General features: G+C 52.8%; 1 protein-coding gene across 1 annotated transcript in view; it reads right to left on the bottom strand.

Annotated features, from left to right (window-relative positions):
• Positions 1-1,446: 1,446 nt before the first annotated feature.
• Positions 1,447-12,988, bottom strand: part of ARHGEF11 (Rho guanine nucleotide exchange factor 11) — a 40,985-nt gene continuing 29,443 nt past the window's right edge. The window contains exons 29-40 of the mRNA XM_058042676.1: positions 12,385-12,563; positions 11,990-12,065; positions 11,099-11,269; positions 10,471-10,558; positions 9,763-9,858; positions 8,000-8,070; positions 7,105-7,371; positions 6,067-6,612; positions 4,281-4,373; positions 3,599-3,870; positions 2,731-2,992; positions 1,447-1,475 (exon numbers count right to left, since the gene is read on the bottom strand). Coding sequence (XP_057898659.1) covers positions 1,447-1,475; positions 2,731-2,992; positions 3,599-3,870; positions 4,281-4,373; positions 6,067-6,612; positions 7,105-7,371; positions 8,000-8,070; positions 9,763-9,858; positions 10,471-10,558; positions 11,099-11,269; positions 11,990-12,065; positions 12,385-12,563 — 2,150 coding nt within the window. The remainder of the gene's footprint in view (positions 1,476-2,730; positions 2,993-3,598; positions 3,871-4,280; positions 4,374-6,066; positions 6,613-7,104; positions 7,372-7,999; positions 8,071-9,762; positions 9,859-10,470; positions 10,559-11,098; positions 11,270-11,989; positions 12,066-12,384; positions 12,564-12,988) is intronic.

The raw sequence follows: 12,988 nt of genomic DNA, 5'->3' as shown, positions 1-12,988 counted from the left end.
CTGTGACACGCCCAGGACATTGTCACATCCGCCCTCCCGGGGGCATCTGGGGACATTTTGGGGACACGGTGCCCCCTGGGATGGGGCTGGATCCCAAAATTCCCAACCCCCGTTTCCAAACCTCATTCCCAAATCCCCAAATCCCAAACCCTCACCCCAGGATTGGGGACACATGTAAAAAGAACCCCCAAATCCTATTAAAAAGACCCCAAAATCCCATTAAAAAACCCCAAATTCTATTAAAAAACCCAAATTCCATTTAAAAAACCCAAATTCTATTAAAAAACCCAAATTCCATTTTAAACCCCCCCCCCAAATTCCATTAAAAAAACCCCCAACTCCCATTAAAAAACGCACCCAAATTACATAAAAAACCCTCAAAATCCCACGAAAAAACCCCAAATCTAATTAAAAACCCCAAATTCCATTAAAAAAAAAAAAAACAAATCCTAAAAAAAACCCTGAATCCCATTAAAAAACTCAAATCCCATCAAAAGCCCCGAATTCCATTTAAACTCCACCCAATCCCATAAAAACCCACCGAAATCCCATCAAAAACCCCCAAATCCCATTAAAAAAACACAAATCCCATAAAAACCCCAAATCCCATTTTAAAAACCCCAAACCCCATTTTAAAAACCCCAAACCCCACAAAAAACCCAAACCCCATAAAAACCCCAAATCCCATTTTAAAAACCCCAAACCCCATTTTAAAAACCCCAAACCCCACAAAACCCCCAAACCCCATTTTAAAAACCCCAAACCCCATTTTAAAAACCCCAAACCCCATTTTAAAAACCCCAAACCCCACAAAACCCCCAAATCCCGTTAAAACACCTCAAACCCCATTTTAAAAACCCCAAACCCCATTTTAAAAACCCCAAACCCCATTTTAAAAACCCCAAACCCCACAAAAACTCCAAACCCCATTAAAACACCCCAAACCCCATTTTAAAAACCCCAAACCCCACAAAACCCCCAAATCCGATTAAAACACCCCAAATCCCATTTTAAAACCCCAAACCCCATTTTAAAAACCCCAAACCCCATTTTAAAAACCCCAAACCCCACAAAAACGAGTCCAGGCCTGGGACCCTGCCCAGCTTGCAGCGCCCCCCGGGCTCTGTATTTATAATATTTATATTGGGCCCGGGTTTGGGGGCAAAACCCGGCATTTGGGGCAAACCCGGGGTCCGGGGGCACCCCTGGGCTTTGGGGGGACGGCGCCACCCCCCGATTGTCACCGTGTCACCCCCGATTGTCACCCGGGGGTATTTACAGCGTTGGGGGGGGGGGTGTACGTACATATTTATAGGGGATTTTGGGGCAAAAAGGGGCGATTCCCAACAAAGTGCATTTGTCCGTCTGTCCGGCCGGAATTCCCGGGGGGGGAGGGGGGGGTTGGGGGAGGGGAGGGAAATTCCAGCCCATCCCCCCCCCGCCGGGTTAGAGGTGGTGGGCGGGGCCGTCGGAGCCTGCAAGAGAAGGGGGGAAATAATGGGGGGAAAAATGGGGAAAATGGGAAATTAACGGGGGAAATAATGGGGGGAAAAATGGGGAAAATGGGAAATTAACGGGGGAAATAATGCGGGGAAAATGGGGAAAATGGGAAATTAACGGGGGAAATAATGCGGGGAAAAATGGGGAAATAATGGGGGGAAAAATGGGGAAAATGGGAAATTAACGGGGGAAATAATGGGGGGAATAATGGGGAAATTAACGGGGAAATAATGGGGGGAATAATGGGGAAAATGGGAAATTAACGGGGGAAATAATGGGGAACTAATGGGGGGAATAATGGGGGGAATAATGGGAAAATGGGAAATTAACGGGGGAAATAATGCGGGGAAAAATAGGGAAATAATGGGGGAAAAATGGGGAAAATGGGAAATTAACGGGGGAAATAATGGGGAATTAATGGGGCAAATAATGGGGGGAATAATGGGGAAATAATGGGGGGAATAATGAGGAAAATGGGAAATTAATGGGGGAAATTAATGGGGGAAATTAATGGGGGAAAAATGGGGGAAATAATGCGGGAAATAATGGGGAAAATGGGAAATTAACGGGGAAAATAATGGGGGAAAAATGGGGGAAATGGGAAATTAATGGAGAATAAATGGGGAAAATAATGGGGGAAAAATGGGGAAAATGGTAAAATTATGGGGGGAATAATGGGGGGGAAAATGGAGGAAAAATGGGAAAATGAATGGGGGAAATAAGGGGGAATTAGCAGGGGAAATAATGGGGAAAATGGTTAAATTAATGGGGGGAAAATGGGGACAATGGGAAATTAAAGGGGGAAATAATGGGGAAAATTAATGGGGGGGGATTAATGGGGGGAATAAATGGGGAAAATAATGGGGGAATAATGAGAAAATAACGGGGGAAATAATGGGGTAAAAAATGGGGGAAAAATGGAGAAAATGGGAAAATTAACAGGGGAACTTAATGGGGCAAACGGGAAGATTAATGGGGGAAACAGTGGGAAATTAACGGGGAAAATAATGGGGGAAATGATGGGGAATAATAGGGGAATAACGGGGGAAATAATGGGGAATTAATGGGGGAAATAATGGGGAATTAACAGGGGAAATAATGGGGAAAATGGGAAAACAACAGGGGAAACAACGGGGCGATAATGGGGAGAATGGGAAACCAACGGGGAAACAATGGGGTGTGGGCAAGGTGACACGGAGGGGACACTGCAGGTGCCCCGTGGGCTCTCACCTGCGCCGGGGGCGGCCGCGCCACCGTGTGCCCCGTGTGCCCCGTGTGCCCCGTGTGCCCCGTGTGCCCCGTGTGCCCGCGGGGCCGGGGGCGAGCGCCGGGCGCTGGGGGGCGGCGGCGCCCGCCGGGGGACACTGGGGACGGTGTTGGGGACACTGGGGATGGCGTTGGGGACACTGGGGACACTGGGGATGGTGTTGGGGACGGTGGCGTCGCCCCAGCGCAGCGAGCGCAGCAGCTGCCGGTGAGCGGCTTCCATGGCCTGTGGGGACAGGGACAGGCTGGGGACAGCTGGGGACAGCTCAGTGTCCCCCCATCCCCTTGATGTCCCCATTCCAGGAGCCCCTTAATGTCCCCACCTCCCCATCCATGTCCCCAGTGATGTCACCCTGTCCCTGGTAATGTCCCCAGTGTCCCCAGTCTCACCCTCAGGCTCAGCAGTTTCTATTGATGTCCCCATTGCTGTCCCCAGTGTCCCCATTGCTGTCCCCAGTCTCACCCTGAGGCTCAGCAGTTTCTATTGATGTCCCCATTGCTGTCCCCAATGTCCCCATTGCTGTCCCCAGTGTCCCCTTTGCTGTCCCCAGTCTCACCCTGAGGCTCAGCAGTTTCCCACTCATGTCCCCAATGGTGTCCCCAATGTCCCCAGTGATGTTCCCACTGCTGTCCCCATTGCTGTCACTCACCCTCAGGCTCAGCAGTTTCCCAATAATGTCTCCACTGTCCCCATTGGTGTCCCCAATGTCCCCACGGTGTCACTCACCCTCAGGCTCAGCAGTTTCCCATGGCTGTCCCCATTGCTGTCCCCACTGTCCCCATGTCCCCATGTCCCCATTGGTGTCCCCAGTGTCCCCACGGTGTCACCCACCCTCAGGCTCAGCAGTTTCCCCCGCAGCTCCTCCAGGGTCCCCAGGATCAGCTCTGCGTCCCCAGGGATGTCTCCAGGAGTGTCCTCAATGTCCCCACCGCTGTCCCTGGGCGTGTCCCCGGTGTCCTCAGAGCTGTCCCCAGTGTCCCCATGGGTGTCCCTGGCGCTCCCAGAGGTGTCTCCGATGTCCCCAGAGCTGTCCCTGCTGTCCCCAGGGGTGTCCCCTCCCGGCCGGGGGGGTCCCGTGGGGAGGCTCAGGTAGAAGAAATTCCCTGCACGAGGGACAGGGGACATCAGTGGCCACTCCTGGTGGCCCCTCTGGAGTTTTGGTGGCCCCAGAGAACTCTTGGTGGCCCCAGAGGATTTTTGGTGGCCCCTTTTGAGTTTTTGGTGGCTCCTGAGGATTTCTGATGGCCCCCGGTGGGGTTTTTGGTGGCCCCAGGGATATTTTTTGGTGCCCCCAAAGAGTTTATGGTGGCCCCTGTTGGGTTTCTGGTGGCACATTTGGGTTTTTGGTGGCCGTTTTTGCGTTTTCCGTGGCCCTTTTGTGATTCTGGTGGCCCTTGACGGGTTTTTAGTGGCCCTTTCGGGTTTTTTGGGGCCCTTTCGGGTTTCTCGTGGCCCTTTTTGGGTTTTTGGGGCCCTTTCGGGGTTTTTGGGGGTGGGGGGAGGGGCCGGTTACCCTCGGCGCTGGCTCCGCCTCCTTCCCGCAGCTCGGGCTCTGATTGGCTGCAGCCGCGCGGGGGCGTGGCCTCATCCGGCCCCTCCTCCTGGGCTGGGCCCCCAAAAAAAGGGGGGGGGGAGGGGGGAGCAGCCCCGCCACCGGAATGCGGTAATTAGCACCCAATTAGTTAATTGGCACCCAGTTAGTTAATTAGCACCCCAATTAGCTCATTAGCACCCCCGATTAGGTAATTAGCACCCCAGTTAGTTCATTAGCAGCCCCAATTAGCACCCGAAATTAACTGGCACCCGAAATCAGCACCCCGAAGTTAATTAGCGCCCCTAATTAGCACCCGGCGCCCCGAAATCGGCACCCGAGGTTAATCAGCACCCAGAATTAGCAACCCAAACTAATTAGCGCCCAGCACCAAAAAGAAGCGCCCCAAAATACCAAAATTAGCGTTCAGAACCCCAAATTAGAACCTCAAATTCATTAATTAGCACCTCAAAATCAGCGCCCAAAATTGATCAGCACCCAGAACCCCAAATCAGCACCCAAAATTAATTAGCACCCAAAATTAATTAGCACCCGGCACCCAAAGCTGGGACCCAAAATTGGCAGCCGAAAGCAGCACCCCAAAATTGGCACCGGCACCAAGACCCAAAATCAGATCCCAAAATCAGAACCCCAAAATCAAAACCCCAGAATCAGAACCCCAAAATCAGACCCCAAAATCAAAACCCCAAAATCAGAACCCCAAATCAAAATCCCAAAATCATCACCCAAAATCAAAATCCCAAAATCAGCGCCCCAAATGAACACCCTGAAATCGACACCCAAAAATCAGCACCAAACCCCAGAACCCAAAATCACGAACCCGAAATCAGCACCCAGGGAATGAGACCCCAAACTGGGGAAAAGGGCTGGGAATGGAATGGGACCCCAAACCCCAAAAATGAGCAGGGAACAAAACCCCAAACCCCAAAAATGAGCAGGGAATGAGACCCCAAATCCTGGAATGAGACCCCAAATCCCAGCAGGGAATTCCCATTGATTCCCCCACAAATCCCACCCCAAATATCCCAAAATTCTCCCAATCCTGCCCCAAATCCACCCCAAATCCTGCCCCAAATTCACCCCAAATCCCCCCAAATTCCTGCCCCAAATCCTGCCCCCCATCCTCCCAAATCGCCCAAATTCCTGCCCCAATTTCCCCCAAATTCCTGCTCCAAATTCCTGCCCAAATCCACCCCAAATCCCCCCAAATTCCTGCTCCAAATCCTGCCCCCCATCCTCCCAAATCCCTCCAAATTCCTGCCCCAATCCCCCGAAATTCCTGCCCCAAATCCCCCCAAATTCCTGCCCCAAATCCCACACAAATTCCTACCCCAATTCCTGCCCCAAATCGTCCCCAAATTCCCCCAAATCCCTGCCCCAATTCCCCGAAATTCCTGCCCCAATTCCTGCCCCAAATCCACCCCAAATCTCCCCAAATTCCCGTCCCAAATCCACCCCAAATTCCACACAAATTCCTGCCCCAAATCCACCTCAATTCCTCCTAAATTCCTGCCCCAAATTCCTGCCCCAAATCCACCCCAAATCCCACACAAATTCCTGCCCCAAATCCCACACAAATTCCTGCCCCAAATCCACCTCAATTCCCCCTACATTCCTGCCCCAAATCCCCCAAATCTCACCCCAAATTCCCCCAAATTCCTGCCCCAAATTCCCCCAAATTCCTGCCCCAAATCCACCCCAAATCCCCCCAAATTCCAGCCCCAAATCCCCCCAGATCCCCCTTTACCTTTCCGGTTGATTCGGATCCCGTTCTGCTCTGGCCCCTCCGGCCCTTCCTGGCTGGACACCGGGAATTCCCGGCCGGACATTGGGAATTCCCGAGTGGACATCCCCGAATCCCGGCCGGACATCCCGGAATCCCGAGTGGACATCCCGGAATCCTGGCTGGACACCGGGAATTCCCGGCCGGACACCCCGGAATCCTGGCTGGACACCGGGAATTCCCAGCCGGACGTGGCCGAGTCCTGGCTGGACGTTGGGAATTCCTGGCCGGACCCTGAGAATTCCCAGCTGGACGTCCCGGAATCCTGGCTGGACGTTGGGAATTCCCGGCTGGACACGCCGGAATCCTGGCTGGACATCACCGAGTCCTGGCTGGACACCGGGAATTCCCGACTGGACACCACCGAGTCCTGGCTGGACGCCGGGAATTCCCGGCCGGACACTGGAGGGTCACTGCCCTGTCCGGCCGCTCCGGCCGTGGGCGTCTGTCCATCCTCGGGGTCCCGGCCCGGCCGGAGCCTCCGGACAATCAGGAGCCGCAGGGTCTCCACTGGGAGTGGGGAGGGAAAAACGGGATTTGGGGTTTCCCCAAAAAAAGGGGAAAAACGTCCCTTGGGAAAATGCCCCGGGATGGGGGAACAGAGGGAGGAAAAAGAGAAATTTGGGATGTTCCCGAAGGGATGGGGAAGAGAGGGAGGGAAAAATGGCATTTGGGGTTTTCCCAAAAAAAGGGAAAATGTCTCGGGATGGGGAAGAGTGGGAGGAAAAAGAGGGATTTGGGGTTTTCCAAGGGAACAGAGGAAGGACAACTGGGGGGATTTGGGATTTCCAAGGGAACAGAGGAAGGACAACTGGGGGATTTGGGATTTTCAAGGGAACAGAGGAAGGACAATTGGGGGGATTTGGGATTTTCCAAGGGAACAGAGGAATGACAATTGGGGGGATTTGGGATTTTCAAGGGAACAGAGGAAGGACAGTTGGGGGATTTGGGATTTTCAAGGGAACAGAGGAAGGACAGTTGGGGGGGTTTGGGATTCCTCACCATCCTCCAGCGCTGCCTCCACCAGTCTGGTGCTCCCTGGGCATCTGGGGGTGCCCGGGCCGGGACCCTCCGGGATGGGGTTGGGGTCCCTCAGGCCGGGGCCGGGGCCGGGGTCGGGGTCCCCCGGGTCGGGGTCGAGGTCTCCGGGGTCGGGGTCCCCCGGGTCGGGGTCCTCCGTGTCAGGGTCCCCGGGCCCGGCCCCGCGCGGCTCCTCCAGCAGCTCCTGCAGCGGCCGCGCCCGGCCCGAGGGCTCGGGGTCACTGCCGGCTGTGGGACAGGGACACACTGGGGACACCGTGGGGACACCGTGGGGACACCGCGACAGCACGGACAGGGACAGGGACAGGGACACACTGGGGACACCGTGACAGCAGGGACAGGGACAGGGACACCGTGGGGACACCGTGGGGACACCATGGGGACACCGTGGGGATACCGCGACAGCACGGACAGGGACAGGGACAGGGACACACTGGGGACACTGTGACAGCAGGGACAGGAACAGGGATGGGGACACGGTGGGGACACAGACAGGGACAGTGGGGACAGCAGGGACAGGGACAGGGATAGGAACGGGGACGGGGACAGGGACAGACAGGGACAGGAGGGACCGACATGGACAGGGATGGGAATGGGGACATGGTGGAGACAGAGACAGGGACAGGGACAGGGAGGGCACAGGAGGGGACAGGGACAGCGGGGACAGTGACAGGACAGCCCCAGCAGTACCTGAGGAGCAATCCTCGGGACAGGGACAGGGACAGGAGGTGACAGGGACAGCGGGGACAGTGACAGGACAGCCCCAGCAGTACCTGAGGAGCAATCCTCGGGACAGGGACAGGGACAGGAGGTGACAGGGACAGCGGGGACAGTGACAGCACAGCCCCAGCAGTACCTGAGGAGCAATCCTCGGGCTCGGTGTCTCGGGCCAGCTCCGGGGACACGGCGCGGTCCGGCAGCAGCAGGCTGGGAACGGGAACGGGAACGGGAACGGGAACGGGAATGGGACAGGGACAGGGACAGCCAGCCCCGAGTCCCCACCCCAGGGACCCTCTGGGGACACCAGGAACCTCCTGAGCTCCGTCCCATCGCCATCCCCATCCCCATCCCCATTGCCATCGCCATTATTCCCATTCTGATCCCCATTATCCCCATTATTCCCATTATTCCCGTTATTCCCATTATTCCCATTATCTCCATTATTCCCATTATCCCCATTATCCCCGTTATTTCCATTATCCCCATTATCCCCGTTATCCCCGTTATTCCCATTATCCCCATTATTCCCATTATTCCCGTTATTCCCATTATCCCCATTATTCCCGTTATCTCCATTATTTCCATTATCCCCATTATTCCCGTTATCGCAATTATTCCCGTTATTCCCGTTATCCCCATTATTCCCATTATCCCCATTATCCCCATTATTCCCGTTATCCCCATTATCCCCATTATCCCCGTTACCCCCGTTATTCCCATTATCCCCATTATCCCCGTTATCCCCATTATCCCCATTATTCCCGTTACCCCCGTTATTCCCATTATCCCCATTATCCCCATTATCCCCGTTATCCCCATTATTCCCGTTATCCCCGTTACCCCCGTTATCCCCATTATTCCCATTATCCCCATTATCCCCGTTATCCCGTTATCCCCATTATTCCCATTATTCCCATTATCCCCATTATTCCCGTTATCCCCATTATCCCCATTATCCCCGTTATCCCCATTATCCCCATTATCCCCGTTATCCCCATTATCCCCGTTATTCCCGTTATCCCCGTTATCCCCGTTATCCCCATTATCCCCGTTATTCCCGTTATCCCCGTTATTCCCGTTATCCCCGTTATTCCCATTATCCCCATTATCCCCGTTACCCCCGTTATCCCCGTTATCCCCATTATCCCCATTATCCCCGTTATTCCCGTTATCCCCATTATCCCCATTATCCCCGTTATTCCCGTTATCCCCGTTATCCCCGTTATTCCCGTTATCCCCATTATCCCCATTATCCCCGTTATCCCCGTTATCCCCATTATCCCGTTATTCCCATTATCCCGTTATTCCCATTATCCCCATTATCCCCATTATTCCCGTTATCCCCGTTATCCCCATTATTCCCATTATCCCCATTATCCCCGTTATCCCCATTATCCCCGTTATCCCCATTATCCCGTTATTCCCATTATCCCGTTATTCCCATTATTCCCGTTATCCCCATTATCCCGTTATCCCCGTTATCCCCATTATTCCCATTATCCCGTTATTCCCATTATCCCGTTATCCCCATTATCCCCGTTATTCCCATTATCCCCTTTATTCCCATTATCCCCATTATTCCCGTTATCCCCATTATCCCGTTATTCCCATTATCCCCATTATTCCCATTATTCCCATTATCCCCATTATTCCCGTTATCCCCGTTATCCCCATTATCCCCATTATCCCCGTTATCCCCGTTATCCCCGTTATCCCCGTTACCCCCGTTATCCCCATTATCCCCATTATCCCCGTTATCCCCATTATCCCCATTATCCCCGTTATCCCCGTTATCACCATTATTCCCATTATCCCCGTTATCCCCGTTATCCCCGTTATCCCCATTATCCCCATTATCCCCGTTATCCCCGTTATTCCCGTTATCCCCGTTATCCCCACCTGGCGTTCCCGCTGCCCTCGCTCTGTCCCTGCTTTGGTGGCCCCGGGAGGCTCCTGGTGGCTCCTTGCACGGCCTGCTCCAGCAGCTGCATCCACCTGCAATTGCAGCAGGGATTCATTAATTGCTCATTAATTACAGGCTCCTTGCACGGCCTGCTCCAGCAGCTGCATCCACCTGCAATTGCAGCAGGGATTAATTAATTGCTCATTAATTACAGGCTCCTTGCACGGCCTGCTCCAGCAGCTGCATCCACCTGCAATTGCAGCAGGAATTAATTAATTGCTCATTAATTACAGGCTCCTTGCACGGCCTGCTCCAGCAGCTGCATCCACCTGCAATAATTGCACACGGGAATTGCACATGGGAATTAATTACACATGGGAATTACACACGGGAATTAATTACACACGGGAATTACACACAGGAATTACACACGGGAATTAATTACACACGGGAATTACACACAGGAATTACACACGGGAATTAATTACACACCGGAATTACACACAGGAATTAATTACACATGGGAAATACACACAGGAATTACACATGGAAATTAATAACACACGGGAATTACACACGGGAATTACACACAGGAATTACACACGGGAATTAATTACACACGGGAATTACACAGGGGAGCCCCAGCCCTGCCCAGGGAATTTTCCAGCCCATCCCAGGAATTATTTTCCAGCATTTCTCCTCACGTGTTTTTCTCCGACGACGTCAGAGCCACCAGCTCGTAGATTTGGGGTCCCAGCTCCGAGGTGCAGATGATGAACAGGGCGCGCTTGTCTGGGGAGGGGGGGACACAAAATTCCCAAAATTCCCAAAATTCCTCATGCTCCCAGACCCAAAATTCCCAAAATTCCCAAAATTCCTCATGCTCCCAGACCCAAAATTCCCAAAATTCCTCCAATTACCAGCCCCACCAGAATTCCCCAGAATTCCTTCCATTCCCAGCCCCAGAATTCCCAAAATTCCCAGAACTCCAGCATGTCCTGCTCCCACCTGTGGCCACGGAGCAGATGAGCCGGAGCTGAGCTCCAGGACAGGCCTGTACCCCCATTTTCCCCCAAAACGCCTCCTTTTTTACACAAAACCCCCATTTCCCCTCGAAAACCCGCAGAACACACAAAACTCCCCCCAAAACTCCCGGAGTTCAGGGATTTTCCCTGCCCGCCTGCAGCCACGGAGCACCCAGCTGATTGCAGAGCTGAAGCCCCATTTTCCCCCCAGTTCTTCCCCCATTTACCCCATAAAACCCCCATTTTTTTAACAGGAAATCCCCATTTTTTCACCCCAAACCCCCCAATTTTGCCCCGTTTCGCTCACCTGTGGCCACGGAGCGCACGAGCAGCGAGCTCAGCTTGAGCACGGGGCTGAAGCTCTGCTTGGTGTCGGGGGTGACGCCCAGGCCGCCCCGGCTGTGGCACTTCAGCAGCCACCGCTCGTCCTGGCGCTGCAGCAGCACCAGCAGCTCCTCCAGCAGCAGCACGTGCAGCTCTGCCAAGCGCAGGGGCATGTGGGCAATTCGGGGGATTTTTTTGGGATTTTTTTGGGATTTTTTGTGGATTTTTTGTGATTTTTTGTGGATTTTTTTTGATTTTTTGGGGATTTTTTTGTGATTTTTTGGGGATTTTTTTTTTTTATTTTTTGGGGATTTTTTTGTGATTTTTTGGGATTTTTTTGGATTTTTTTGGGGGGGAATTTTTTGGGGATTTTTTTTTTAATTTTTTGGGGGATTTTTTTTTTTGGAGTTTTTTTATTTTTGTTTTCAGTTTTGGGGGAATTTTTTTATTATTATTATTTTTGAGGCTTTTTTTTTATTTTTGGGGATTTTTTTGGGGGGAGGAATTTTTTGTGAGTTTTTTTTTGGGGGGGCGCTTTTTTGTTTTTATTTTGGGGGATTTTCTGGGATTTTTTAATTCTTGGGGATTTTTTACTGATTTTTTTTTCAGTTTTTGGGGGAAATTTTTTTATTTTTCAGGATTTTTTTGGGGGGGATTTTGGTAGGTTTTTTTTTAAATTTTTGGGGATTTTTTTTGGTGATATTTTAGTGATTTTTTTGTTGCAGTTTTTTGGGGATTTTCTGGGGATTTTTTTTTTTTTTTATTTTTGGGAGATTTTTGTGATTTTTTCAAATGATTTTTTTTTCAGTTTTTGGTGGGATATTTTTGGATCTCAGTCCATCCCAGTCCCTCCCAGTCCCCCCCAGTTCCGTACCCACGCTCTTGTCCTTGCCCACTCTCCAGGACAGGGGTCCCTCGTGGATCATCCGGTGTGAGGTCAGGTCCAGGTTCTGAGGGACCAAAAACCCATGGGAAACACCCCAAAACCCATGGAAAACACCCCAAAAGCCATGGGAAACACCCCAAAATCCAGGGGAAACATCCCAAAAATTGACTTTTTCCCATGTCATTTTTCCACTGGGGCTGGGATTAATGGGAAAAGGGGGAAAAGCTGGAGAATTCCAATGGAAAACTGGGGTACTGCCATGGAAAACTGGGGTATTCCCAAGGAAAACCGGGGGATCCCCACCAAACCCAGGGATCCCCGTGCAATCCCGGCCCCAGGGCCGCCAGGAGCCGCCGTTTTCCCGGGAAACGCAGGAAATTCACCCGGAACTCGGCGGCCAGGGGGTTGCTGGTCCTCTCCAGCGCCGACGTGTCCAGGCGCCGCTGGTGCTCCTGCAGGCGCTGCCGGTTCTCGGCGCGGCGCACGGCCTCGTTCACGGCGCGCAGCACGTCCCGGCTGTGGTCACGGGCACGGAGCAGCTTCTGCTGCTCTGCTGAGCCCCCTGGGATGGGGAAAATGGGGGAAATTCAGGGGAAAATGGGGAAAAATGGGGAAATTCAGGGGAAAATGGGGAAAAATGGGATCGAGATCATTGATCCCCTGCCCTGAGAATGTCCTGGCTGTGGTCACGGGCACGGAGCAGCTTCTGCTGCTCTGCTGAGCCCCCTGGGAACGGGGAAATACAGGGGAAAATGGGGAAAAATGGGGAAATTCAGGGGAAAATGGGATCGAGATCATTGATCCCTCGCCTGCAGCACGTCCTGGCTGTGGTCACGGGCACGGAGCAGCTTCTGCTGCTCTGCTGAGCCCCCTGGGATGGGGAAAATGGGGGAAAAATGGGGGAAATCCAGGCGAAAATGGGATCGAGATCATTGATCCCCCGCCTGCAGCACGTCCCGGCTGTGGTCACGGGCACGGAGCAGCTTC

Source organism: Melospiza georgiana, chromosome 33 (assembly GCF_028018845.1).
Source record: "Melospiza georgiana isolate bMelGeo1 chromosome 33, bMelGeo1.pri, whole genome shotgun sequence".
In the NCBI taxonomy this organism is placed as follows: Eukaryota; Metazoa; Chordata; class Aves; order Passeriformes; family Passerellidae; genus Melospiza; species Melospiza georgiana.
The sequence above is the reverse complement of the archived record's forward strand: the minus strand, read 5'-3'. Positions and strand labels throughout refer to the sequence as shown.